The 25,432-nt window shown below is 43.5% G+C and overlaps 1 protein-coding gene across 1 annotated transcript in view; it reads right to left on the reverse strand.

The window, feature by feature from the left end:
• LOC106609571 (staphylococcal nuclease domain-containing protein 1) overlaps positions 1-24,833 on the reverse strand; it is a 348,667-nt gene extending 323,834 nt beyond the window's left edge. Inside the window, exons 1-9 of the mRNA XM_045700024.2 lie at positions 24,567-24,833; positions 18,563-18,712; positions 16,168-16,288; positions 15,787-15,868; positions 12,327-12,487; positions 11,273-11,364; positions 10,550-10,708; positions 10,121-10,227; positions 6,371-6,461 (exon numbers count right to left, since the gene is read on the reverse strand). Of these exons, the coding sequence (XP_045555980.2) occupies positions 6,371-6,461; positions 10,121-10,227; positions 10,550-10,708; positions 11,273-11,364; positions 12,327-12,487; positions 15,787-15,868; positions 16,168-16,288; positions 18,563-18,712; positions 24,567-24,785 (1,182 nt within the window). The 5' untranslated portion in view covers positions 24,786-24,833. The remainder of the gene's footprint in view (positions 1-6,370; positions 6,462-10,120; positions 10,228-10,549; positions 10,709-11,272; positions 11,365-12,326; positions 12,488-15,786; positions 15,869-16,167; positions 16,289-18,562; positions 18,713-24,566) is intronic.
• Between the last annotated feature and the right edge of the window lie 599 nt (positions 24,834-25,432).

Raw genomic sequence — 25,432 nt, forward strand, 5'->3', positions numbered from 1 at the left:
AGAGAGAGAGACAGAGACAGAGAGAGAGAGAGAGAGAGAGAAAGGACAGAGAGAGAAATACACAGAGAGAAAGGACAGAGAGAAATACAGAGAGAGAGAGAGAGCGAGAGAGAACGAGTGCGCCTTTCGACTCTGTGTGGGTGCCAACAAGAGGTATGTCCAGGCTGAGTCACTCTAGGCCAGGGGTCTACAAAAGGTCAAATCACCAGCTACTAGTAGCTCACCAAACAATTCCCAAAGTATATGAAATGATTCATGTTTTACATCACAAACTGTCATAAACAAATCAAGTCTCCGACACCGCAAGCTCCCAGCTACTATCTAACATTATCCCACCCCTAGTTAACCACTATGGCTTAAAGACCCAAACCTTTTCACCTTTATTTAACCAGGTAGGCCAGTTGAGAACAAGTTCTCATTTACAACTGCGACCTGGCCAAGATAAAGCAAAGCAGTGCGACACAGAGTTACACATGAAATAAACAAGCGTACAGTCAATAACACAATAGGAAAAAAAGCATGTCTATATACAGTGTGTGCAAATGGCATGAGGTAGGCAATAAATAGGCCATAGTAGCAAAGTAATTACAATTTAGCAGATTAACACTGGAGTGATAGATGTGCAGATGATGTGCAAGTAGAAATACTGGGGTGCAAAAGAGCAGAATTGTACATTTTTTAAAAACAATATGGGGATGAGGTAGGTAGATTGGGTGGGCTATTTACAGATGGACTATGTACAGCTGTAGCGATCGGTTAGCTGCTCAGATAACTGATGTTTAAAGTTAGTGAGGGAAATATAAGTATTCAACTTCAGTGATTTTTGCAATTCGTTCCAGTCATTGGCAACAGAGAACTGGAAGGAAAGGCGGCCAAAGCAGGTGTTGGCTTTGGGGATGACCAGTGAGATATACCTGCTGGAGCACGTGCTACGGGTGGGTGTTGTTATCGTGACCAGTGAGCTGAGATAAGGCAGAGCTTTACCTAGCATAGACTTATAGATGACCTGGAGCCAGTGGGTCTGGCGACGAATATGTAGCGAGGGCCAGCCAACGAGAGCATACAGGTTGCAGTGGTATATGGGGCTTTGGTGACAAAACGGATGGCACTGTGATAGACTGCATCCAATTTGTTGAGTAGAGTGTTGGAGGCTATTTTGTAAATGACATCGCCAAAGTCGAGGATCGGTAGGATAGTAAGTTTTACAAGGGTATGTTTGGCGGCTTGCGTGAATGAGACTTTGTTGCAAAATAGGAAGCCGAGTCCAGATTTAATTTTGGATTGGAGATGTTTAATATGAGTCTAACCTAACATTATCTGCCAAAGAATTAAGCAATATTGCCTCCGTCTGTCTGTCTGTCGCGTGCGTTTGTCTATCACTCCGTGTGTGGCCAGTTGATGTGATAATTGTTTGGTGGGTTGACAAATACTTTCCCCAAAACCTTCTCAACTAAATGTTAACTGCAAAGTAGTATATCATGAGTAAGTATATCATTTGTATTTATTATTTGCAAACATCATTTCATTGTGATCAGCAGCAGTCATAGCCGCAGGAAGGAGGGGTGCTGAGGGTGCTATAGCTCCCCAATGAAAAATCTGGAAAAATACTAAATGCTCTATTTTTTCACAAAAGTAGCATACTGGGCCTTTACTAGTCCTGTATTAGTGGACCGATATAGCAGTCTGTAGTGCAGGCAAAACATTTACATCTACCCTCCATATTTTACCAGGTATATTGACAAAACGGCGTACAGGAGAAAGTAGTGCACTAAGGACAAGGAGAAGAGTTGCAGGGGAGAGGAGAAGAACGTGCCTATTGGAAAGCTAGAAGTGGCTCATGCTAGAAAAGGTTGGAGACCCCTGCTCTAAACACAGACCCTGGTGGTAGAGAGGTGCTGTCACCTGGTGGCCACTACTAGCATGACATCTGCAGTGTCCAGGATACATATCAGGACCACTGCATTTACCGCTCATTCATCTCGTTTTAAAAAGACTGGTGGTGATGTGATGCAGCAACACCAATAATGTATAGGCATATAGATGTGAAAAGAACTGCAGTACTGCATCAAGACGCAGAGTAGCCTTTCCAGAGACATCCTCTCTTGCCTCTCTACACCTGCAGTAGCTACGTCATCAGGTGTGCAGATAGCCCTACTCTGGCATACACTTGCGAGAAACAAATCGTCACATTCGCATCACTTCCATTGTTAGGGCAAATCAGTGTGAAGGTTGGTCCTAGTCAATAGTACCCTGCATATAAGCAGCTTATATTGTCCAGTCTTTAACCCAATACTCAGGAATACCATCCTTTCCTTAAAGATGAACTATGCAGAAATCACTCAGCAATTTCCTGGCTGTTAAAATTCGAATAGTTCGCTTAATTTCTGTTTATTTGACAAAACAAGCAACTATAGTGTAGAGAATCACTGTACCATCTAAACGGCTGTGAAATGTCTTTTACATAACCCAAAATATTGTATTTCAGCTGGTGTACAAAACCGAAAGTAAAAGATACAAAAACTAACAGGAAGCATAGAAATATCACACATAGAACTGATCTACCACTTCTTAGACCTGCTTTCAACGAGAATGACAGATCTAGAACTAACATTTCAATGTGAATTTGGTCAGATAATCCAAAAAGTGACATATTGCAGCTTTAAAGGGCATTTACAACACTAGTATGGCCTCTCCATCTACACTGATGTGAGAAAGAGTTTCAAACTATTGACAGACATGGAGCCAGTTGTCCCCTGTCCCTCCGTGAGAGTGACAGGCCTCTGATGGAGACAGGTTTTCCACCACATCACTTTCATCCATCACGTCCTCTCTCAGGGCAGCTGGTCACAAGGGAGACAAGAGGAAGAAGAGAGGAGGCAGTTTCAGCCTATTGGGACGTAGCCTACCTACCAGTCCCAGCAAAGACAATGTGAGAGAGAGAAGGAGAAATAGAAGGTGATAGAGATAAATAGAGAGGTGAGTGAGAAAGAGGGGGTATGAGAGAGTGGGGGGGATGAGTCAGCAGGTTTGACTCTGGGGACTGGAGTGGTATCCAACGAAGCGAGCTAGATTTACACAGGCTTTTCTAAAGGTAACAAGCTTCAGTTAGCTTCACACTCCAGGTCAGGCTTCATCCGTACTACGATGGTTGATATTGCTCGTCCACCTGCCACTAATTAACAGGCTTGTAACTGCACATGCATGTCGCACATAGCAAGTCAAACACCAAACTCTCCATTGATCCATCCTCCTTTGGCGGTCTCTCCTTCCAGTTCTCTGCTGCCAATGACTGGAACAAACTACAAAAATCTCTGAAACTGGAAACACTTATCTCCCTCACTAGCTTTAAGCACCAGCTGTCAGAGCAGCTCACAGATTACTGCACCTGTACATAGCCCATCTATAATTTAGCCCAAACAACTACCTCTTCCCCTACTGTATTTATTTATTTATTTAGCTCCTTTGCACCCCATTATTTCTATTTCTACTTTGCACTTTCTTCCACTACAAATCTACCATTCCAGTGTTTTACTTGCTATATTGTATTTACTTTGCCACCATGGCCTTTTTTGCCTTTACCTCCCTTATCTCACCTCATTTGATCACATTGTATATAGACTTATTTTTCTACTGTATTATTGATTGTATGTTGTTTTACTCCATGTGTAACTCTGTGTTGTTGTATGTGTCGAACTGCTTTGCTTTATCTTGGCCAGGTCGCAATTGTAAATGAGAACTTGTTCTCAACTTGCCTACCTGGTTAAATAAAGGTGAAATAAAAAATAAAAACATTGGGCGAATTAGTGCCACATTTTGATTTGTGCCCAAAAAATATACAACAGAATTCTTGCCAATTCAGCAGGCTATGGTGTGAAATAGGCTTTTTAGAAGCCGTCTTTATGACTTATCATTAATGCTGTCCTTGGTGTGCTTATCAATGTACGACCACTCCCCCCCATGCCTAGCAATATTTGTTTTCATTAAGTCATACAAAAGTGTTACATTACATAAAGTTTAAAATGCATTCTGTCATTACTAAATGTGTAATGTGATATATTTTAAAACAAAAAAAAATGCAATAAAAAAAATGTACAAGTCGTCTTCCTCAAATTAAGCGGATGATGACTAAATCTTTGCAAGAGAGGAAATCTGACTTCCTTGGTCCTCAACTCGCAGCCCAGTCATTTCATTCAGGATAAATGGATTTAGCCCCGAGTTAGCCTGCCCCGGAGCAGGTTAGTTCTGAAGAATTTGTTGCCATAGAAACATACCTAGCTAAAAGTTGAGTTACTTTGTATTACTGGTTCTCTCGAGTTGAACTCCGAGTTGACCAAAGTTAGCTCGCCAACTCTTCAAACCTGCTTCGTATGATACCCTTCTGGGCTGCTCTCTCTCTGAACTCTATCCATCCCTTCCCAGAAAAATAATGAGGGACAAGGGGAGAAGGACTGGGAAGGAGAGTATGACAGGAAAGTTGACAGGCTGCAATGTCATGGGACCAATGGAACAAAGAGAGTACAGCAAATGAGAATTCAAGGTGCCCAAACCAAACAATCCAATGAGGATGTTAAGCGAGCCCAACTGGCCAATGCAAGTTCCGGGAGCTGACAACGTGACAAAACATTGTACCAGTTGACGAACGATGAAAGTCGCCACAAAACCAACACCTATCTATCCCACCACACCATCTGGGGGTAGTCTACAAAGGCAGTTTGAAAAAGCCAAGGTGACATTTTACAATAAACGCTGCGTCGCCGACAGGGGCTTGCCTCAAAAAAGGCAACCCAATAATTCACTAATCCCTAAACAAATTTGCTAACGTGCTGCTGCCTTGAGGCGGTGGGCCTCAGTGTTACTCCGACTACTCCCATTCTGAGAACAGCAGGAGGGGAGGAAGAGATGGGGAACCATGCTGGGACCCGGCACAAGGGCTCATCCCTCTACTGGGGAACTGAACCTGCCTGTCTGCAAAAACAACACACAGGGAAGGAAATACTCAATTCCACCCCCCTCCCCTGCCTCCTTTTCTTTATCACTTTGTCCGTCTACCCCGCTATCTGTCACTCCCCTCTATCCCCCCATATCTCTCTCCCATTTCTCTCCCTCTACACCCTTCACTCCTCCCCCTTCTCAGCTTCCATCCCCTGGACTCGGGGAGATCTGAGGGCAGCCGAAGCCAATGCATAAATGTTTGATCCTTTTTTCAGCACAAGAGTCTTCTCTCTGACTCAGGGGAAAAACGCACTAACTTAGCTAGTTTGTGTGTGCGTGTGTAGATTTCTTTCGCAAACTCATTCTGTAAGTAGATCGCTGCGACGGCAACACCTTTTATGTAACCAAAGGCTAGCCATGAATATTTCAAGGACTTAAAAGTCCAGCCACCGGATCTGAAAAAAAATCTAAGCAGATCATAAAAGCTACTACTTTAGGGAATTAAATCAACTTGCTTTGTGTGTCACCTAAAGAAAATAGATTGTCCAAAGGAAGACCAAACCGCGGGCTCAATTGGGAATATAAACAGACAAACTAGGTAAGAGACCCAACTTCTGAATACTGGGAGTACTTAAAGCTACAGTCTGGGATTTTGGAAGCTGTTCAACAGGTCATTTAAATTCCTTTATTCTTAAAGGATTTAGCTGTTTTTGGAATCACAGACTGCAGCTTTAAGGGTAACACTAAAACAATGATAGAGGCTATAATGTGTCCTCTTATAACAGCAATAAGGCCAAGCCACATTACTGGCTCCGTCTTACTTAGTAGGAAGTAATGGACTCTGACAAGGCCAGGTCTGGGATTCATTCAAAGGCAGTTTCCTCTGTGATATTAAGATAATCATTTCTCCTGCCGTATACCAATAACATCCAGAACTAATATCCCGTCCCGTGTCTCTGAGCGGAGCTGGAACGTTCTGGGAACTTAGGAGAGACGGCAGGCGATTCTGCAGTCATTTGGCCAGGGAGGGAGTGTTCAAGGTTACTGCTAAAGCGCTTCCTCTTTGTACCTCTGTGCTGGGAGGTTTTTGTTGGGGGAGGGGGGGGCACATAGTTTGTCAGAGCTCTCAAGCACTGGTCCTGCTTTTGGTGCAGTGCTATGACAAAAAGTTGTGGAAATACTGCAGTAAGCACAGCCATGGAGGTAGCCAGGGAAACATCCCCTAACAACCAAAGCAAAGTTAGTCTCATGGATTGAACACAGACTGTGTACCATTAAGAAAGCATCTCCTTTTCCCTCTACCGTCACTCGCTTCCAAAATCATGAAAGGGAGTGAACAAGGGCAGAGGGGAAGGGGATGACCTTTTGGATTGGAATGCAACCCCAGTCCTAACCCTCCTGAAGCCGTGTAGTATGCGAGCCTGCAGGGTCTTCTTACCTTGGCCACAAACTGCCTGTCCTTCTGGTTCATGTTGGCTGTGGGGGCTACGTAGTCCTTCCAGATACGCACTTTACGTTCTTTAGCAGATCTAATAAACAAAAGGATGACTCAGTTAGAAGGGGGATATGTCAACAAAAAGAGGAGAGGAAACAAACAGAAGAGTAATCATCAATGAAGATGTGACGACCTTGGGTGAAGGGTGATGTGAAAAGCAGGAGATCTGTTCAAAAGAAAAATGAAGGTGGAAAAAAAATCATCCTTTCATACAATTCTCAGTAAATATCAAAACATCCTTTCATATACTGAACAAAGTATAAATGCAACAATTTCAATGATTTTACTGAGTTGTAGTTCATATGAAGGAAATCAGTCAATTGAAATAAATTCATTAGGCCTTAATCTATGGATTTCACGACTGGGCATGAGCGCAGCCATGGGTGTGGGCCCACCCACTGGAGAACCTCACTAAAGGGCTTTATTACAGACAGAAAAACTCCTCAGTTTCATCAGCTGTCCGGGTTGCTGGTTTCAGACGATCCCGCAGGTGAAAAAGCCAGATGTGGAGATCCTGGGCTGGCGTGTTTACACGTGGTCTGCGGTTGTGAGGCCGGTTGGACGTACCGCCAAATTCTCAAAGAGACATTGTAGGTGGCTTATGGTAGACAAATGAACATTAAATTCTCTGGCAACAGCTCTGGTGGACATTCCTGCAGTCACCATGGCAATTTAACTGTCCCTCAAAACTTGAGACATCTGTGGCATTGTGTTGTGTGACAAAACTGGACATTTTAGAGTGGCCTTTTGTCGCCAGCACAAGGTGCACCTGTGTAATGATCATGCTGTTTAATCAGCTTCTTGATATGCCACACGTGTCAGGTGGATGGATTATCTTGGCAAAGGAGAAAGGCTCACTGATAGGGATGTAAATACATTTGTGGATAACATTTTAGAGAAAATCTTTGTGCGTATGGAACATTTCTGGGATCTTTTATTTCAGCTCATGAAACATGGGACCAACACTTTACATGTTGCGTTTATATTTTTGTTCAGTATAGATACACTTCCTGATAAAAATTAATACAAATACACATTTTGATTATATGATTCTTAGTAAAAATTATAAAGGCAAAATATAAAGGCAAAATATAAAGGCAATATCCTGCCTGTTTGGCCCTGTCCGGGGGTATCATCGGATGGGGCCACAGTGTCTCCTGACCCCTCCTGTCTCAGCCTCCAGTATTTATGCTGCAGTAGTTTATGTGTCGGGGGGCTAGGGTCAGTCTGTTATATCTGGAGTATTTCTCCTGTATTATCCGGTGTCCTGTGTGAATTTAAGTATACTCTCTCTAATTCTCTCTTTCTCGGAGGAGGACCTGAGCCCTAGGACCATGCCTCAGGTCTACCTGGCATGATGACTCCTTGCTGTCCCCAGTCCACCTGGCCGTGCTGCTGCTCCAGTTTCAACTGTTCTGCCTGCGGCTATGGAACCCTGACCTGTTCACCGGACGTGCTACCTGTCCCAGACCTGCTGTTTTCAACTCTCTAGAGACAGCAGGAGCGGTAGAGATACTCTCAATGATCGGCTATGAAAAGCCAACTGACATTTACTCTTGAGGTGCTGACTTGTTGCACCCTCGACAACTACTGTGATTATTATTATTTGACCCTGCTGGTCATCTATGAACGTTTGAACATCTTGGCCATGTTCTGTTATAATCTCCACCCGGCACAGCCAGAAGAGGACTGGCCACCCCTCATAGCCTGGTTCCTCTAGGTTTCTTCCTAGGTTTTGGCCTTTCTAGGGAGTTTTTCCTAGCCACCATGCTTCTACACCTGCATTGCTTACGGTTTGGGGTTTTAGGCTGGGTTTCTGTACAGCACTTTCAGATATCAGCTGATGTAAGAAAGGCTATATAAATAAATTTGATTTGAATAGGCCAACATAAAAATAAGCACTTCCCATCATCTGATATTAAATATTATCATGATGCGTTTCAATCCAGAATATGAAATCAAATCCATCAAATCCATGCTAAAACGACTCAAAGACGAACGATAATGACATGCAAAGACGGCTCAATTGATATTGAGGGTGAAAGTTCCACATCTCCAGCTGTGCTGGATTCAGACCAACTACAATACTGATTTATGCCTGGTCAATTACTTCAATTTCCTGCCTCCCTCGGGGTACTCGCTGATCTGTACGTACATAACTTACATGATATTTCAGTTTTTTTCTGGATCAAAAAGAGCCTCATGTGGTGGGTGTAGCAGGGGGCATGGCAGCTGAGAGAAAAATGGCCAGTTTTAAAGCTAAATTCCTGCAATTCTCTGCACTTTGCCATGGCTAATGTTGTGTTCTTTTGCTCAAACATAAAATCAACAATGCTAAATTCATTGTTTTTGCAATTTTCCCTGACTGTCTAACCTTTATTTTGGTGATTGTTAGTTATCAAATAAGAATATATACACACACACACACACAAAAGTTTGGTATCACTTAGAAATTAACTTGTTTTTGCAAGAAACGCTAATTTTGTCCATTAAAATAACATCAAATTGATCAGAAATACATTGTTAATGTTGTAAATGACTAAACACCAGTCTCAAAGTCAACAGTGAAGAGGCGACTCCGGGATGCTGGCCTTCTAGGCAGAGTTGCAAAGAAAAAGCCATATCTCAGACTGGCCAATAAAAATTAAAGATTAAGATGGGAAAAAGAACATAGACACTGGACAAAGGAACTCTGCCAAGAAGGCCAGCATCCCGGAGTCGCCGCTTCACTGTTGACGTTGAGACTGGTGTTATGCAGGTACCATTTAATGAAGCTGCCAGTTGAGGACTTGTGAAGCGTCTGTTTCTCAAACTAATGTACTTGTCCTCTTGCTCAGTTGTGCACCGGGGCCTCCCACTCCTCTTTCTATTCTGGTTAGAGCCAGTTTGCGCTGTTCTGTGAAGGGAGTAGTACACAGCGTTGTACGAGATCTTCAGTTTCTTGGCAATTTGTCGCATGGAATAGACTGACGAGTTTCAGAGGAATGTTCTTTGTATCTGGCCATTTTGAGCCTGTAATCGAACCATCAAATGCTGATGCTCCAGATACTCAACTAGTCTAAAGGACAGTTTTATTGCTTCCTTAAAATCAGAACAGTTTTCAGCTGTGTTAACATAATTGCAAAAGGGTTTTCTAAGGATCAATTAGCCTTTTAAAATGATGAACTTGGATTAGCTAACACAACGTGCCACTGGAACACAGGAGTGATGGTTGCTGATAATGAACCTCTGTACGCCTATGTAGATATTCCATAAAAAAAATCTGCCGTTTCAAGCTACAAAAGTCATTTACAACATTAACAATGTCTACACTGTATTTCTGATCAATTTGATGTTATTTTAATGGACAAAAACATTTCTAAGTGACCCCAAACAGTTGTGTGTGTGTGTGTGTGTGTGTGTGTGTGTGTGTGTGTGTGTGTGTGTGTGTATATTTTACACTGCAAGCCTTTCCGGTAAGCATGCCATTTTGTCCTCCAATCCAACATTTGTCAGATCACTGACAAAGTTCTGTCAGTCTCACTTTGAGTTAGAAAGAAATTACTCATTTCTAAAGTATTTACACTTAGCCACATGCCCTAATTGGTTGGTTAATAAAACGGTTGAGGATAATGATGGTTGTGGTCACATTCACAGATTGACCGTGTTGCGATGTATGTTGCGGTAGTGGTTTTGGTTGGAGAAGGGACTGACTTTTCTCCGGCCCGGAGTTTCTCTGCCCCCTGGGTGTAGACGGCCATGGACCAGTCCACACAGCGGGCGAACCCTTCCTTCAGCAGCAGCTCTGTGATGTTCCCGTTCTGGAGATGAAACAAGGACAGAACATAGAATAGAGTACAATACTTTATATGATACACTATTTATAGAGTTAACTACTATTGAGGAAACAAAGATAAGAGTAAGTTCGACAGAAAGATATACATTGCCTGCCCTCACACACATTCACTGAGAAACTCATACAATGTGAGGTTTTGAGTACAGTTAAGAGCAACAACCTCAGACTTCCGCAACGTTCAAAATGATCCTTCCTTGCCCTCAGGCTTACAGCGACAGTCCGAGCTACCAGCCTTGGCATATAGTACAATGCTCAGGGGTTATAGGTGAGGGGTCAGTCAGTCTCACCGGGTGGAGGACGGTACCCAGGATGACCTGGTTGGGGCAGCTCTCCAGGATGATCTGCACGTCCCTCTGGAGCAGACGCGACTCTGTGAAGAACTTGGCCTCGGCAGCGAAGGGCTCTGGCGACTCCGTGCCGTCCGCCTCGCGCTTGAACGTCGGACACTGGAGAGAGGATATATAGAATGTAATATGCCATTTAGGAGACCCTTATCCAAAGCAACTTCTAGTACATGGAGTGCATTTATTTGCGTATGTGATCACAGCGGAAGTGGAACCCACGACCCTGGCATTACTCTGACCAGCTGAGCTACACAGGACCAAGACGGAGAATACACAAAATAGAGGAAATATCTGGGAAACTAGAGTCAGACACTGTAGGGATGACCAGGGATGTTCCCTTGTCTAATTCACACATTTATCCATTTTCCTGTCCTGCTAAATATTCAAAATGTAATGAGTACTTTTGGGTGTCAGGGAAAATGTATGGAGTAAAAAGTACATTCTTTTCTTTAGGAATGTAGTGAAGTAAAAGTTGTCAAAAATATAAATAGTAAAGTACAGATACCCCAAAAAACTACTTAAGAAGTACTTCCAAGTATTTTACACTACTGGATATTCGTTAATCAAATCAGAAGGAATATGCGCTATGGTCTATAAAAGGATATAAAATTTGACCATACACACAACCACATATCCTATGGTCATAGTACGGTCAAAGAGACTGACCTTGACCCCAGAGAGCATGACCGTGACCAGGTAGTAGTCGGGCAGGAGCAGGGCACGGACCACGCTACCGTCGCGCACGTGCTCAATGATGGCTGAGGAGGAGAGACGAGGGTCAGAAATAAAGTATTCATACATTCAATTGAAGCTTTTAATACGATGAAACCATCTGTTTCCACAAGGGTAAACATTCTACTATGACCTCATCATTCAGTTTTATAGGTACTACCAGCTTTAGAGTAAAGCAGACTCAGTCCTACACAGAGCCAGCGCTACAGTAGATTCATACAATTAGGAACTAGAATACTAATTTAAATAGGATGTCTATGGATTCAGTTCTATACTGTGTTATGCCTTAAAAGTCAGTGGTCAAATGTATCCATCTACAGGATGACCTTCACCCCATTCCTCTACTCTGTGGAGGGTGTTTACAGTACATGTTGTTGATTACATACTGCTCTGGTGGGTTACAGAATGATGTCTTCTGTCACTCTTCTTCTGTTGTCACCCTGACCACCAAAAAATGACTTTTGGTGTGAAAGCCAGCTACATTTGAGCTGTAAATCGTGTTTTGTGTGTTTGGGGGCTGAATGAACACAGTCTGATGAGGTGATCCGCCATAATCCAGACCGGGGATGTTAGTATTCCGATTCCGGGCCCCCGGAACTCAACGGAGGGAACATTTAAAGCAATTCGGCTGGATTGCTACTGCCCATTTAAAAACAGCAGGGACGGTCTCGCTGAATGGTAAAAAACATTCCACACCATTTCTCCATTCAATTAAAGGGAGTGGCTGTTAGCTGCGGTGGCGCGGACAGAATGGAGAAAAACGCATTAGAGCGGGTGAAAGTCACATAATGAGCCCATGAGGTGCCGTCTAGGGAGCCATTACATGCCAGATATAGATATGGAGGCATCGGAGGGGGTAAACTCGAGCCAAAATGGTGGATTATGCAGCTGTGTGTGGTGTGCACACAGGGGCTTCTAATAAGGAATGATGAGGTGTGTGTGTGTGTGTGTGTGTGTGTGTGTGTGTGTGTGTGTGTGTTAGCCCTACCATTGACAGGTTTCTGGTGCATGGAGTCAACAAAGTTGCGGGGGTTCTCGATGATGTACTTGAGGTCGCGTATGGTGTTGGTGCCTCCGCCCTCCGTCCACATGCCCTTCTTGGAGGCCTTGGCCTGGTCCTCCAGGTCACACAGTCTAGCCTGATCTGGACTACACACACCAGGACAAGAGAAGAAGTGGTTAGTATATAACGCACAGGCCGAGGTTTCAAACTATAGTAAAGTAGCTGGAACAGATCTTAGACACAATGGAAATGATTATTTTTGCTGACACAGCGCCCAGTCCCAGCACAGTGCCTTGTTAGGGCATCAGTAGGTGACACCTCTACTGATGCTAGCTAACCTCCTGTTACTGGTCCACCTCTCTATATTATCAGCTGGGCCTTAGGGGGTAACTGCCAGCCTCTCAGGGTGTGCTAGTCCTGGAACTGCATGGCCACTAGTTAGTAGTTCTAGCTGCACTGAGTTCTACCACCGCCCCTCAGGCTAAACTGATGAGACTGGCTAGGTGGACATACAACGCAGTTCTGCTGTGTTGTGCTTTTTAAATCCTTTCAGATAAATCAGGGTCAAAAAGAGCAATGGTTCCCAGATGTATGGTTATGCTTTCATGAGCCACACCAATTCAATAAAAGCAGTGTTTCTAGAGCCACAAAATTAGCATTTAGCTGTGACACGAGGGCCAGTGGCCACCTAATACTTGGAGGATACGCAATGGTTGATCAACCAAAAACATAAGGGAGATTAAGGGTAAAACTTTTTAGGCACCACAACTTCCTCCATTTGCCTAAACACCAACATGAGTTTCAGACACCTGGTAGATGGCCAAGTACACAACTCCCCAGTTTCACTTCCATCTGCATGAGCTTTCAGGTTCAGCCTGTTGACAACCAGATTGTCAGACTGGGCCTCTAACAAAGATCAGAGGGCTCTTTGAAGACAACATGGCACTCAACTCCCTCAAGCAGGCAAGGCGGGTGATATGTCTCAATTCATTCCACGCTGGTTCAAAACAAAAATGGCGACTTATCTTGAAAGACCATCAGCGGTTTCCGCTTTTTTCCCCCCTTTTCTTAATTGTTTTCCGTCGTCGTGTGAAGACTTTTAACAAGTTTTCTGTGGACTGGAGAAGGGAGGCTTGCCCATGACTGATATGAGAAATGGAGAGTGAGATAGTGGGACTGGGTTCTTTGTTGAAATGTGCACTGTGTAAATTGAGCCTTTTTACATTGATGCTGTCTGAAAGGGAGAGTGGGTGCTAGGTTTAGAAAGAAAGCGGCACAAAGTGGTACTCAATTAAAACACGTCACACAGACAAAGAAGAGAGAGTCTGAGTGTTCTGAAACAGCTCCTAATTGGAGCATTGGACTGGCGCCCAACAACACCAGTATGTCTTCCCCCCATTCCTTCCTCGACTGTTCTAGACACAAATCCCAACTGAAATAAAACTGTTTCTTGCTTACCGAAGCAAGAAAAGAGAACATTAACTTTCTGGGCCAGACTAAAAAGCCTACAGAAAGTCAATTGCACTTAAGCTACTTAGGACTAACAGCACAAACCACAGATTGAGGCTGTGCCAATTCCCTATAGTGTAGTGCACTTATTTTGACCAGGGCCCATAGGGCTCTGGATAAAGGTAGTGCACTATGTAGGGAATAGGGTACCATTTGGGACGCAGTTTGGGGCAAGCCCAGATACTGAACGGACACAGCAAGATACTGCGAGAATGCAACTAGGCTGATGATCAGAGATCAATGAAGGCACAGGAGGTAGCCTACCTGGTACTGTGTGAGGAGATCATGTAAAATCATTCCTTCACTAAATATATTTCTATTTAGGTCACAGCACTGTAGCTGGAAAGATGGGGCTGAAAATTATTTCTAAAACCCAAAAACAGAGACGTCTTTTTTTCAACCATTTTTGTAACATCAACCCACAGACAGGCAGCACTTTTTATTTTATTTTTTACTTTTAGGCTATAGCCTAGTTGTCGATTTGTAGGCCTAGGCTTGGTACCTATGACATTTCTACAAGTGTACCTAGCACCGAAAATCTGCAAAACACAGCAGACAGAAACAGAACCACTGGACATTGAAGACCGTGGTTCAGAAGAGGTGTCCCTCAACAGTTCAGCCACTCCACTAAGGATTACAGTTTAAAGGATCAATAGTTGTGGAGCAGTGGTACCAATGCTAATTTGGATTCCCTTACCGCCGGTCAGTGTGGTTACAGAAACCACAACGCCCCCCTTCCCTCTTTCAGTAATCTAACAAAACAGCCACAGTCTGAGAGACAACCTACTTTCTCATTGGCCAGGAGGAGCCTGCCAAAATCCTCTGTCAGTCAGTGGTGGTGGCCCCATGCTTGGGTTCCCTTGGAAGAAACAGAAAGTGTTTGAAGAGGAGATCTGTGTAGTGTAATTGTGTGTGAGTGTGCCCCAGCAGCTTGCCGTAGCAGTGAGGAGAGGATGGTTGGCACGCGGCCCGGGCCTTCTGTTAATTAGCTCCTGGCATAGTTTGGGCGCCACGGACAGCCAGGTTCGGAACATGTGCTCGCCCGCTCCTTTTAAAATCATCATCGCCCTCCGGTCGGGGTGATCGTCAAGAGCAATCGCCAGGCTAATGAATAAGGGTCTGCTAGTCTCCCAGCCCTCCCACCATAATAGCCACCCTATTTGGGACAAACGACAGCCTGCGAAGAGGCGTTTACATTAAAGCCTGTTCCAAGCCATTGCGTGGAATGCTTGAAACGAGTCATTAGGTCCAAAATAAGCAGGCAGGCCATTTATTTATTCATCTGGTACCCACAGTGAAAACAGGGTTTACAGCACTGAACTCCTGTAGTGCCCAGTCAAGCCCACTAGGGGGCGTTCAATCACAGAGGTGAAAGGGTGTTTTGGGACAGTTATTAGAGCGGTGAGCTTTATGTTATGTATGACAGAGGCTTTTGAGACTGCCGATCAGTGGGAAAGCATCAATGTTACTGCAGGGCAACACTGCCACCACCTGGACTCACACCTTAACTGAAACCCTCAAGTGGGGGGAGGGGATTCTATGTGCAGTGGCATTGTGTCATCAATAATACATGCAGCCCACTGTGACATCAAGCTAGCGCAGTGATAGTCACACTATTTTCTAATCTATATCATAGTGCAAGTGTTGTATTGTGACATCACACTTCAGTGGCATCACAGCAAGTGGACAGTGTGCTGATGTCACAATAGGGAAAGAATCAAAGATGTCACAGACAGATGACTGATGTTAAGTCCATCATCTTACGCATGTAACAACTGCAAATTCTACTGTGACAAATTGACTGCATTGTGTTCCCTGGTTACCACCACTTCAAATCTCCATGGGGCTGATTAAAGCCTTGGTAAATCAATCAACACCCTGTTAAAAGACTGATGCACCCTGTTGCTTGTGATATTACAGCACTGCTGAGTCTTACTTGTTGCCCCGGATTCCTTCCCTGCGGACGGTGGCGAGGCCCTCGTTCACCAGAGATTCAGCAATGTTCTCGCCAGTGGTGTCTAGAGAAAGAGACACAGACAAAGGATTTAACACTCAAAAGAAATAGAGACAGAGTTTTAGTAAAGGACAAAGTGAGTTGTATGATGTGTAAGGCACAGTGGAGGGTTCATGCATGAAAAAGAGTCATTTCACTCAATCAACGCAAACTCAGTCAATTCAAGGAGGGAATTTAAATCCTATCCCTGTGGGATATAGACAAATAGTGCAGCAGTGATGTAGTGATGTTTTTCCCCGACTAGTAGTAACTCTGGCCTTTATTTGTGGCTAGGCCTGTGAAAGTGTCTGGTGGTCTTCTCACCTCTGCCCAGGTACACCATGCCGTATTCTCTGCCCAGAGCAGTCTTCACCTCCACTGTGAAGCATACCTCCTTCCCAATCAGCATCTTGCGCAGGAACTCTCTGGCCTGGAAGGCATAGGGCTGCATGGGAAAGAAGACAGATTGCCATGATCAACGGGTCAATGTTATACCACTAGGGGCACTAAATCAATCACCCACAATTCATCTACAGACCTTGACCATCAAGATAGGAATCATCTTTGCCATTATTGCGTCTGTGACCGCAAGGACAGCGCAAGCTCCATTTTGAAGTAGTCAATTTCACAATTGGCTGATCCCTCCTGATGACCCAGTTGGACATGACTCCAACAGAGTCACCAGGAGGGATCAGCCAATGAAGTTGGATGTACCACCCAGTTAACTACATTAAAAATGGTGGAAGGCCTCAAATGTCGCTGCCCATGCTAATACGGCATTTCGGCCACCAGCAGCCTCTATCATCCTCTATGACACTGACCAAAAACGACCATTTCTTATTTTCCCTTATAAAAAAGGAAGGCAGATGGGACACAGAGTGCATTCGGAAAGTATTCAGACCCCTTGACTTTTCCACATTGTTATGTTACAGCCTTATTCTAAAATATATTAAATAGTTTTTTTCCCCCCTCAATCTACACACAATACCCCATAATGACAAAGCAAAAACGATATAAAAAATAAACTGAATTATGACATTTACATAAGTACTCAGACCCTTTACTCGATACTTTGTTGAAGCACCTTTGGCAGCGATTACAGCCTCGAGTATGACGCTACAAGCTTGGCACACCTGTATTTGGGGAGTTTCTCCCATTCTTTTCTGCAGATCCTTTCAAGCTCTTTCGGGTTGGATGGGGAGGGTCGCTGCACGGCTTTTTTCAGGTCTCTCCAGAGACGTTCGATCTGGTTCAAGTCCGGGCTCTGGCTGGGCCAATCAAGGACATTCAGACTGCTGCATCATCTTGGCTGTGTGCTTAGGGTCGTTGTCTTGTTGGAAGGTGAACCATTGCCCCAGTCTGAGGTCCTGAGCGCTCTGGAGCATGTTTTCATCAAGGATATTTCTGTACTTTCCTCCGTTCATCTTTCCCTTGACCCTTACTAGTCTCCCAGTCCCTGCTGCTGAAAAACATCCCCACAGCATGATGCTGCCACCACCACCACCCCCATGCTTCACCGTAGGGATGGTGCCAGGTTTCCACCGGATGTGACGCTTGGCATTCAGGCCAAAGAGTTCAATCGTGGTTTCATCAAACCAGAGAATCTTGTTTCTCATGGTCTGAAAGATCCTTTGGGTGCTTTTTGGCAAACTCCAAGTGGGATGTCATGTGCCTTTTACTGAGGAGTGGCTTCCATCTAGCCACTCTTAACATAAAATGTCTGATTGGTGGAGTGCTGCAGAGATGGTTGTCCTTCTGAAAGGTTCTCTCATCTCCACAGAGGAACTCTGGAGCTCTGTCAGAGTGACCATTACATTCTTGGTCAACTCTGACCAAGGTCCTTCTCCGCCGATTGCTCATTTGGCCGGGCAGACAGCTCTAGTAAGAATCTTGGTGATTCCAAACTTCTTCCATTTAAGAATAATGGAGTCCACTGTGTTCTTGGTCCCCTTCAATGTTGCAGATATTTTTTGGAACCCTTCCCCAGATCTGTGCCTCAACATAATCCAGTCTCGGAGCTCTACGGACAATTCCTTCCACCTCATTGATTGGTTTTTGCTCTTACATGCACTGTCAACTGTGGGACCTTGTGTGCGCGCGCGCGCGCGCGCGCGCCTTTCCAAATAATGTCCAATCAATTGAATTTACCACAGACGGACTCCAACCAAGTTGTAGAAACATCAAGGATGATCAATGGAAATAGGATGCACCGAAGCTCAATTTCGAGTTTCAGAGCAAAGGATCTGAACACTTACGTAAATAAGAAATTTCAGTTTGATACATTTGCAAACATTTCTAAAAAACATTTAATTTGTTATTATGGGGTATTGTGTGTATATTGATGAGGATTTATTTTTATTTAATCCATTTTAGAACATAACGTAACAAAATGTGGAAAAGGGGAAGGGGTCTATACTTTCTGAATGCACTATATATGCTTTACTAGACAACAAGTATCATATATCAGCGATTACATAACTGTCACTGCAGGTGGAACCTGATCGAAGAACACCCAACGCTTTTACTTAGACAACCCCCAAGATAACACGCCACCCTAATTATGCTGCTCCCGAAAGTGAAAGCATCGTCTCCATGCAGCCACCTGAAATTCATTTTTTCTCTTATGCATCTCAATACAACGTCTATCCCCCCCCCCCCCACTCTTCTTCATGAATGGACCAGCCCACTGTCAGTGATTGGTTGAAGTGCTTCAACTCACCTCGTCAGGGGTGTCCTTTTGGTCGGGCTGGCTCTGGGGGGCGCGGCGAGCTAGCGCTCCGGTACGGATGTTGCTCAGGTTGATCTGACGCTCCGGGGGCGGGCCTCCCCGTGGCTGGCCCCGCACGATTATTGCACATCCTGACAAGACCTGGAAGAGAGAAACATCACAGTAAATATTAGCATTAGGCTATTAGGGGAAAGACCAGGGTTATTTGCATTGTAGCAGTGGTAGGTAAGACCAGGCACAACAATTATTAGAATGTCTATAAGCTAATCGGAGACTGTTAATGGGCTGATATGGAAGTAGAGGTTTTGGTAGTGCTTATTATTTTCACAAATTCTCTCAGAACTCAACCCTGTTCCATGGAGGAGGAGGAAAAACAGTTGTGGTGAAAGAATGACTGTATATAGTCTAGTTGTAGCAGTAGTAGTAGTAGTGATAATAGTAATAGCGGTAATAGTAATAGCGGTAATAGCAGTAGTGATAGTAATAGCAGTAGTGATAATAGAAATATTAGTAATAGCAGGTGTAGTAGCGGTAATAGTAGTAATAGCAGTAATAGTAGCAATAGCAGTAGCAATAGTGGTAATAGTAATATAGCAGTAGCAGTAGTAGTAATAGTAATAGTAGTAGCAGTAGTGATAATAGTAGTGGTAATAGAAATAGTAGTAGAAGTAATAGGTGTAGTAGCGGTAATAGCAGGTGTAGTAGCGGTAATAGTAGTAATAGCGGTAATAGTAGTAATAGCGGTAATAGTAGTAATAGCGGTAATAGTAGTAATAGCGGTAATAGTAGTAATAGCAGTAATAGCGGTAGTAGCAGTAATAGCGGTAGTAGCAGTAATAGTAGCAGTAATAGTAGCAGTAATAGTAGCAGTAATAGTAGCAGTAATAGTAGCAGTAGCAATAGCGGTAATAGTAATAATAGCAGTAGTGGTAATAGTAATAATAGCAGTAGTGGTAATAGTAGTAGTAATAATGGCGGGTGAGTGGTAATAATGGCAGTGAGTGGTAATAATGGCAGTAGTTGTGGTAATAGTAGTAATAGTTGTAATAGCAGTAGTAGTGGTAATAGTAGTAGTAGTAGTAATAGTGGAAATAGTAATAGTAGTAATAGTAACAGCAGTAGTGGTAATGGTAATAGTTATAGTAGTAGTCAGTGGCAGTAGTAGTCAGTGAGGGGTAATAGTGGCAGTGAGGGGTAATAATGGCAGTGAGGGGTAATAGTGGCAGTGAGGGGTAATAGTGGCAGTGAGGGGTAATAGTGGCAGTGAGGGGTAATAGTGGCAGTGAGGGGTAATAGTGGCAGTGAGGGGTAATTGTGGCAGTGAGGGGTAATTGTGGCAGTGAGGGGTAATAGTAGTAATAGTTGTAGTAGAGCCAGGCTTAGGATAGGCCTAACAGCCGTGACAGTGAATAGGTCTAGTGGTAGGTTGGTGTTGAGTGTTCAGTCCAGACAGGGTTTGACCCAATCAAAAACAAAGTTCCTTTTCCTGTAGTGAGAAGTACTGTCAGACCAGCGTCAGAGGTGTATTCATTACAGAAACCGTTTTAGAACCAAACGGATGCAAACAGAGCAAAACAAGAGTTTATGTCAGCCCAATTCGGGTAGGTCACTCCAGTTTCGCTTGCTTCCGTTTAAGAAACACAAAATGGTGGGAATGAATACACCCCAGACGAAGTATTGGGATCTAGAAAGATTTTCCCCACTGAAGTGCGACTCATTCCTCAGAACACCACTAGACAGAACAGAAGGAACGGAAAGGGGCCTAAGCTCCAGTAGTGATTCATCACCAGCGGAAGATAAACGTTTTGCAACAGAATCCAAATAATGAATGCAGAGGAGGCTGGTGGGAGGAACTACAGGAGAACAGGTTCATTGCAATGGCTGGAATGGATTCAATGGAATGGTACCAAACACATGGAAACAATGTGCCATTGATTCCATTCCAGCCATTACAATGAGCCTGTCCTCCTATAGCTCGTCCTACCAGCCTCCTCTGAATGAATACACCCCTACTGTTTGCTCAAGGGCTGTGTTCCAATCTACACAGTGGCTTTGGCTTGCCTCCTCGTCTCCTTTCCTCCCAGACACACATTTGAAAGGGTTGGATAAGTGGAAATAGGCTAATATCTCTGTTCTACTCAGGTTTGTGGTCTTGAAGGAAAGGAGTGAAGAACAGGAGGCAAAGGTACACCAAGACTAGTGGGACTGAGTCTGTAAGCCATGACAAAGATCCAAGTCTTCAGGGAAGATCCCTCAACACCCAGACTACTATTCTCTGTGCTCTTCCATCTGACCCAGCCAGATGCTGCACAACAAATCATCTCCTCTAAAAATAACTCTTTAGGGATTTATTTTCATTTAAACCTTTATTTAACTAGGCAAGTCAGTTAAGAATAAATTCTTATTTACAATGACGGCCTACCCCGGATGACGCTGGGCCAATTGTGCGCCGCCCTATGGGATTCATAATCACGGCCAGATGTGATGCAGCCTGGATTTGAACCTGGGAGTGTTGTGACACCTCTTCTAATAAGATGCAGTGCCTTAGACCGCTGCGACACTCGGGAGACCCATCTTTGACCTAAACGCTCCTAGAACGCTTGGGGAAAAAAACAAGTGACCCTCCCTTATACCCAAAATAATAATTAAAACAAAGCGGAAAGCAGAGAATGTGTCTATCATTTACCCTCATTTCTTGGACAGACCAGAGCCTTAGATATGCAGTTTTAGAAACTGTTCTTTGTCCTGTAAGCATTACATGGCAACGCAGGAATTTTGATAGCTCAGGCCAGAAGGTTGTGGGTTCGCAGACCACTGTGGACAAGAGTGAAGGTAGAAAGATCTCCTTAATAGTAAAAGCATTGCATGACTATCATCGTATTTGCAGGTCAGAGGGGGAAAAAAGCCTTATAAACCTTTCATGGAATTCTACATATTTGCTGAATATTTTTTGAATACGACACAAATTACCAAAATGACAGAGCGATAGGCCGATGTGTTAATTTGATCAATTCTATCATATTTCTCCAACGCTAAATTCATCCGTCTTGCTTGCAACTAAACTGTCCCTGTTGGCAAATAATGAAATCTGAGACGTCATTAGGAATCTGAGCATGGTACTTTCAGAAGTTAGACCTACCTTTCCACTCCAGACAGAGTAGGCCTACCAACGCAGAAAATGTCAGCTTTGGTGAATGCACCAATTTGTAAGTCGCTCTGGATAAGAGCGTCTGCTAAATGACTTAAATGTAAAATGTAAATGTAATGTAACTGCTGGCTACTCTTCTTCCATGGCTTAACTCAGTGAGAGAAGGTCACAAGTGTTTCCCTGAAAGCTGTCTGGGTTGAAACATCTATTGTACAGAAAGTGAATAGTTTAAATCAGTTGATAGTGACAGAATTTGATTACTTCCCAAACAAAGTCCATTTTTTCCTTCTTCTCGACTATAGGTTGTAGCTCAGTCTCGAAATGTCAAAGCAACAAAACAATTATATCCCCATATGCATCGCCATCACATCTTTCCGGGGTGTTTTACAGCTCATTTCGAGCATAAAGCATTGCGGATCAAAGCGCTGTTATACATCACTTTATATCATGAGATTAGTTGTATTTTCTTCAAAATTAAGCTAACAAGGGGTAGGCCTGTACTTTTTCCCTATTGTCTTTAATAAAAGTTAGGCCTATGGCATACCCTCACATACCCCCTCAATTCTAGATTTCAACTTAACAGCCCTTCACTGACACAGAGGTAGGTTATTTAAAGAGTGCATGGTGGGTGGAGCAATTGCCTAATTTCATCTGTCAAACAGGTACGACTACCTCTTATTTCTTAAATAGGAAGAAATAGGCTACAATACAAAGCCCTCGTTGTTAGTAAAGTCTAATTAAAATGAAGACGATTGAAACGATTAATGATTACTCGAATTTGCCCACTTTCAGCACCATGAGCTGTCCATTTCCATGGCTGCAACTCCAAGTTTTAGCACCACAACAAAAGTTTGTTTAATCTGTTTTATTGTGAGGTCAATAACTGACAAATACATAATGGGCAAGAAACATTGTTTTTAACAAAATCAATTATAGTAGTAGCAAGCTATCAAAGTTGACTTCCGGTCCTCATCTTCACACTCAAACTGAGCAGAAAATAATCTATAGGCTAGTCTGCACACAAGATGGTGCATTTTGCTGAAAATCAGAGATGAGGGGAGACATATCAATATATAGCCTAATAAGCAACTAATACTACAACACCGAGAACTATTGATATTTCATCAATTACATGACCCACCCCTGGACTAGATTTTTGTATTTTTATTTATTACTAAACCCTCCACTTGACTGAAATTGAAAAAGCATGACCCTCCCCCATTTTCCTCCAGGTAACCAACCATTCTGTAAATGTCAATCTATCCCTTACTGTAACTACTGTCTCATACCACACACTTCCCTTATTCCCAACGTGACCACTCGCTTGTTTACCCTCTCCAGAGGAAACATAGGTCTAAGGGGGACATGTAGGCAGTGGCAGGCAGTCTATAATTACTGTATACTCAAAACAACAGGCCTTTCAGTCAGTAACCACAGTCGGTGGGAGAAGAATCCTACAGCTCTGAATTGTCTGAGTGTTGTATGATAGCTTGTAGCCATATCTGCTGTAACTAGCCTATACACATCAAACTAAATCAGATAAACTGTGGTCTGAATCTGATCACTGAAAATGCTTTTCAGGAAATGACAGACACACAGAACATGTATCACCTCGAATACAAGCTGGAAACGGTATAGACTTGCCCACCGTGAGAGGAAGTAAAATTAGTAATTGCCAAAAATCGGGAACGTGATTAAATGCAAGGCACAAAGTAACCCCAAATGATTTAGCAAGCCTAGTACTAGCCTCTAGAAATCGCTTGGATGTAGAATGAGACTGTGCATGCTAAATCATTTGGGGTTACTTTGGGCCACTGTAGCTATAGATACTACTACAACTGCTGCTTGCTTCCACTACCGAGGGAGTTTAAGGGGGGCGAGGAATACGTGTCAGTTTCTCGTGGTCGCTTCTGAGCAGCAGGACTTGCTGACCAAACTACACTGAAGGCAAAATGGTTCACCCGTTCGTTTGATATTTTTGCCACACTTTTTGGAAATAGGTAACTTATCTAATTCGTCTCAAACTAAAATATATTATTTTGATAGTGTCAATTGTTCGAGTTGATGGACATACTCGAACGTGAAAGCTAGCTAGCTAACCATTTGGATGTTGTGTCTGGAGATTGGAATCAAAATACTGCTTGCTAGCTAACTTAGCTTCCAATCCAGAACCATAAATCAGAGTTGTTTAGCCACGACACAGCTGCACGCGCTCATCAGGACACGAACTTTGAACACTCCTAGCTAGTTAGCTATGTTAGAGCTGGTTTCTCTGGCTACAGTACCTAGCTACATGAACCCCAAAGCCGAGGTCAACCAAGCAATTTTGCTAGGACAGGGGTCATGCTTCCACACCTGCCAACAATTAATGTGCAAAAAATGTTGTCTTGTTGCAACTTCAAATGGCTCCAAATATAAACCTCTTTTGCGAGTGTTTGAACTAACGTCAGGGTATTTTCCTAAACACCTCATTCAAGCACTTCTGTAGGACAACCAACTCTCTCGTTTGTTTGTTTGTTTAAAAAATAGTTACATTGCGCAATGTTTACTACAGTAACGTTAGTTAGCACCTTTTACACAAACCCTGTCAGCTCCTCAATGTGCGTTGTTAATCATAAACTGCTGCGGAATTGAGTCAATTTGTGGTACTAGTTAGCTAACGGTGTTAGCTAGCCAACATTGTCATTGAACACGACATTGAATCGTACTTTTCTAACAAGAAAAATCCCACGACAATGAGAAGTTGAATCCCCCACAAGTTGGCTATCGTAGCTAGCTCGTTAATCGAAAGCTAACAAGCTGTTAGCATCATCCCTTGTCACACACTCTTCATCCATATGTTCCTACCATCTTGACTATTCCTCTCTGGAGCGCCGCAACCGGAGCAGGATTCGCCTGAGCCTGTGCCGAAACTGATGATGCCATGTCCACAAAGTTAGATACGCCGTTTAGGGGGAAACAGGTAAGGAGCCGGGAGTCCAAAGTGACTGTTCTATTGAAACCCAAGAGGAAAAGGCTGGATAACTGTGAACACACGCTATACCGGAAACACACGGTACCATGCATACACGTCAAAGAGTTACTTTTCCGGGTACAGGATTAGAAATGAATGGGGCAGATGGGGCTATTCCTTGGACGCGTAATCAGAGTGAAATAAGATCTTCCGGTGCATGTGGAGGTTAAACACGTCAGCATAGTATTACCCTGGTACCGTTCATAACGTTATCGTGGATGCCCCGAGCTCTTAACATGCAAAAACAGTACAATGTTATGTGGTCTATTCACCCAATGCAAATCAAATGTGACCTTGTATAAACCAAAGCTGCTCAACAAATCTGAATTTGTTTATCTACAGAGAGAGGCTATGCATCTTTGTTCCATTGTAGGCTATTTCAATGGGGGAATTATTTACTGTAAGGCAAAAATACCTGTACCTAAATCTGTCTTGTCATACTTCCCATCCCATGTAATCGTAGACCAGGAGTGTCAAACATACAACATATTTGCCCGCAAAGCAATTTTCTTTTTTTAAATCATGTATTTTTTCACGTATTTTTTTGGCGAACTAAATATACTTTAAAATGACTAAAACCAAATTGAAACTGTAGAAATTATAATGGACCTATATTTACCCCATTTCTTGAATGTCCAGCCATAGCTGCTGACATTTTGGGGGGGGGCGCTGCACTACAGCTGGCTATATCGGTCACCTA

The sequence above is a fragment of the Salmo salar genome, chromosome 17, assembly GCF_965601325.2.
Source record: "Salmo salar chromosome 17, fSalSal1, whole genome shotgun sequence".
Classification (NCBI taxonomy): Eukaryota; Metazoa; Chordata; class Actinopteri; order Salmoniformes; family Salmonidae; genus Salmo; species Salmo salar.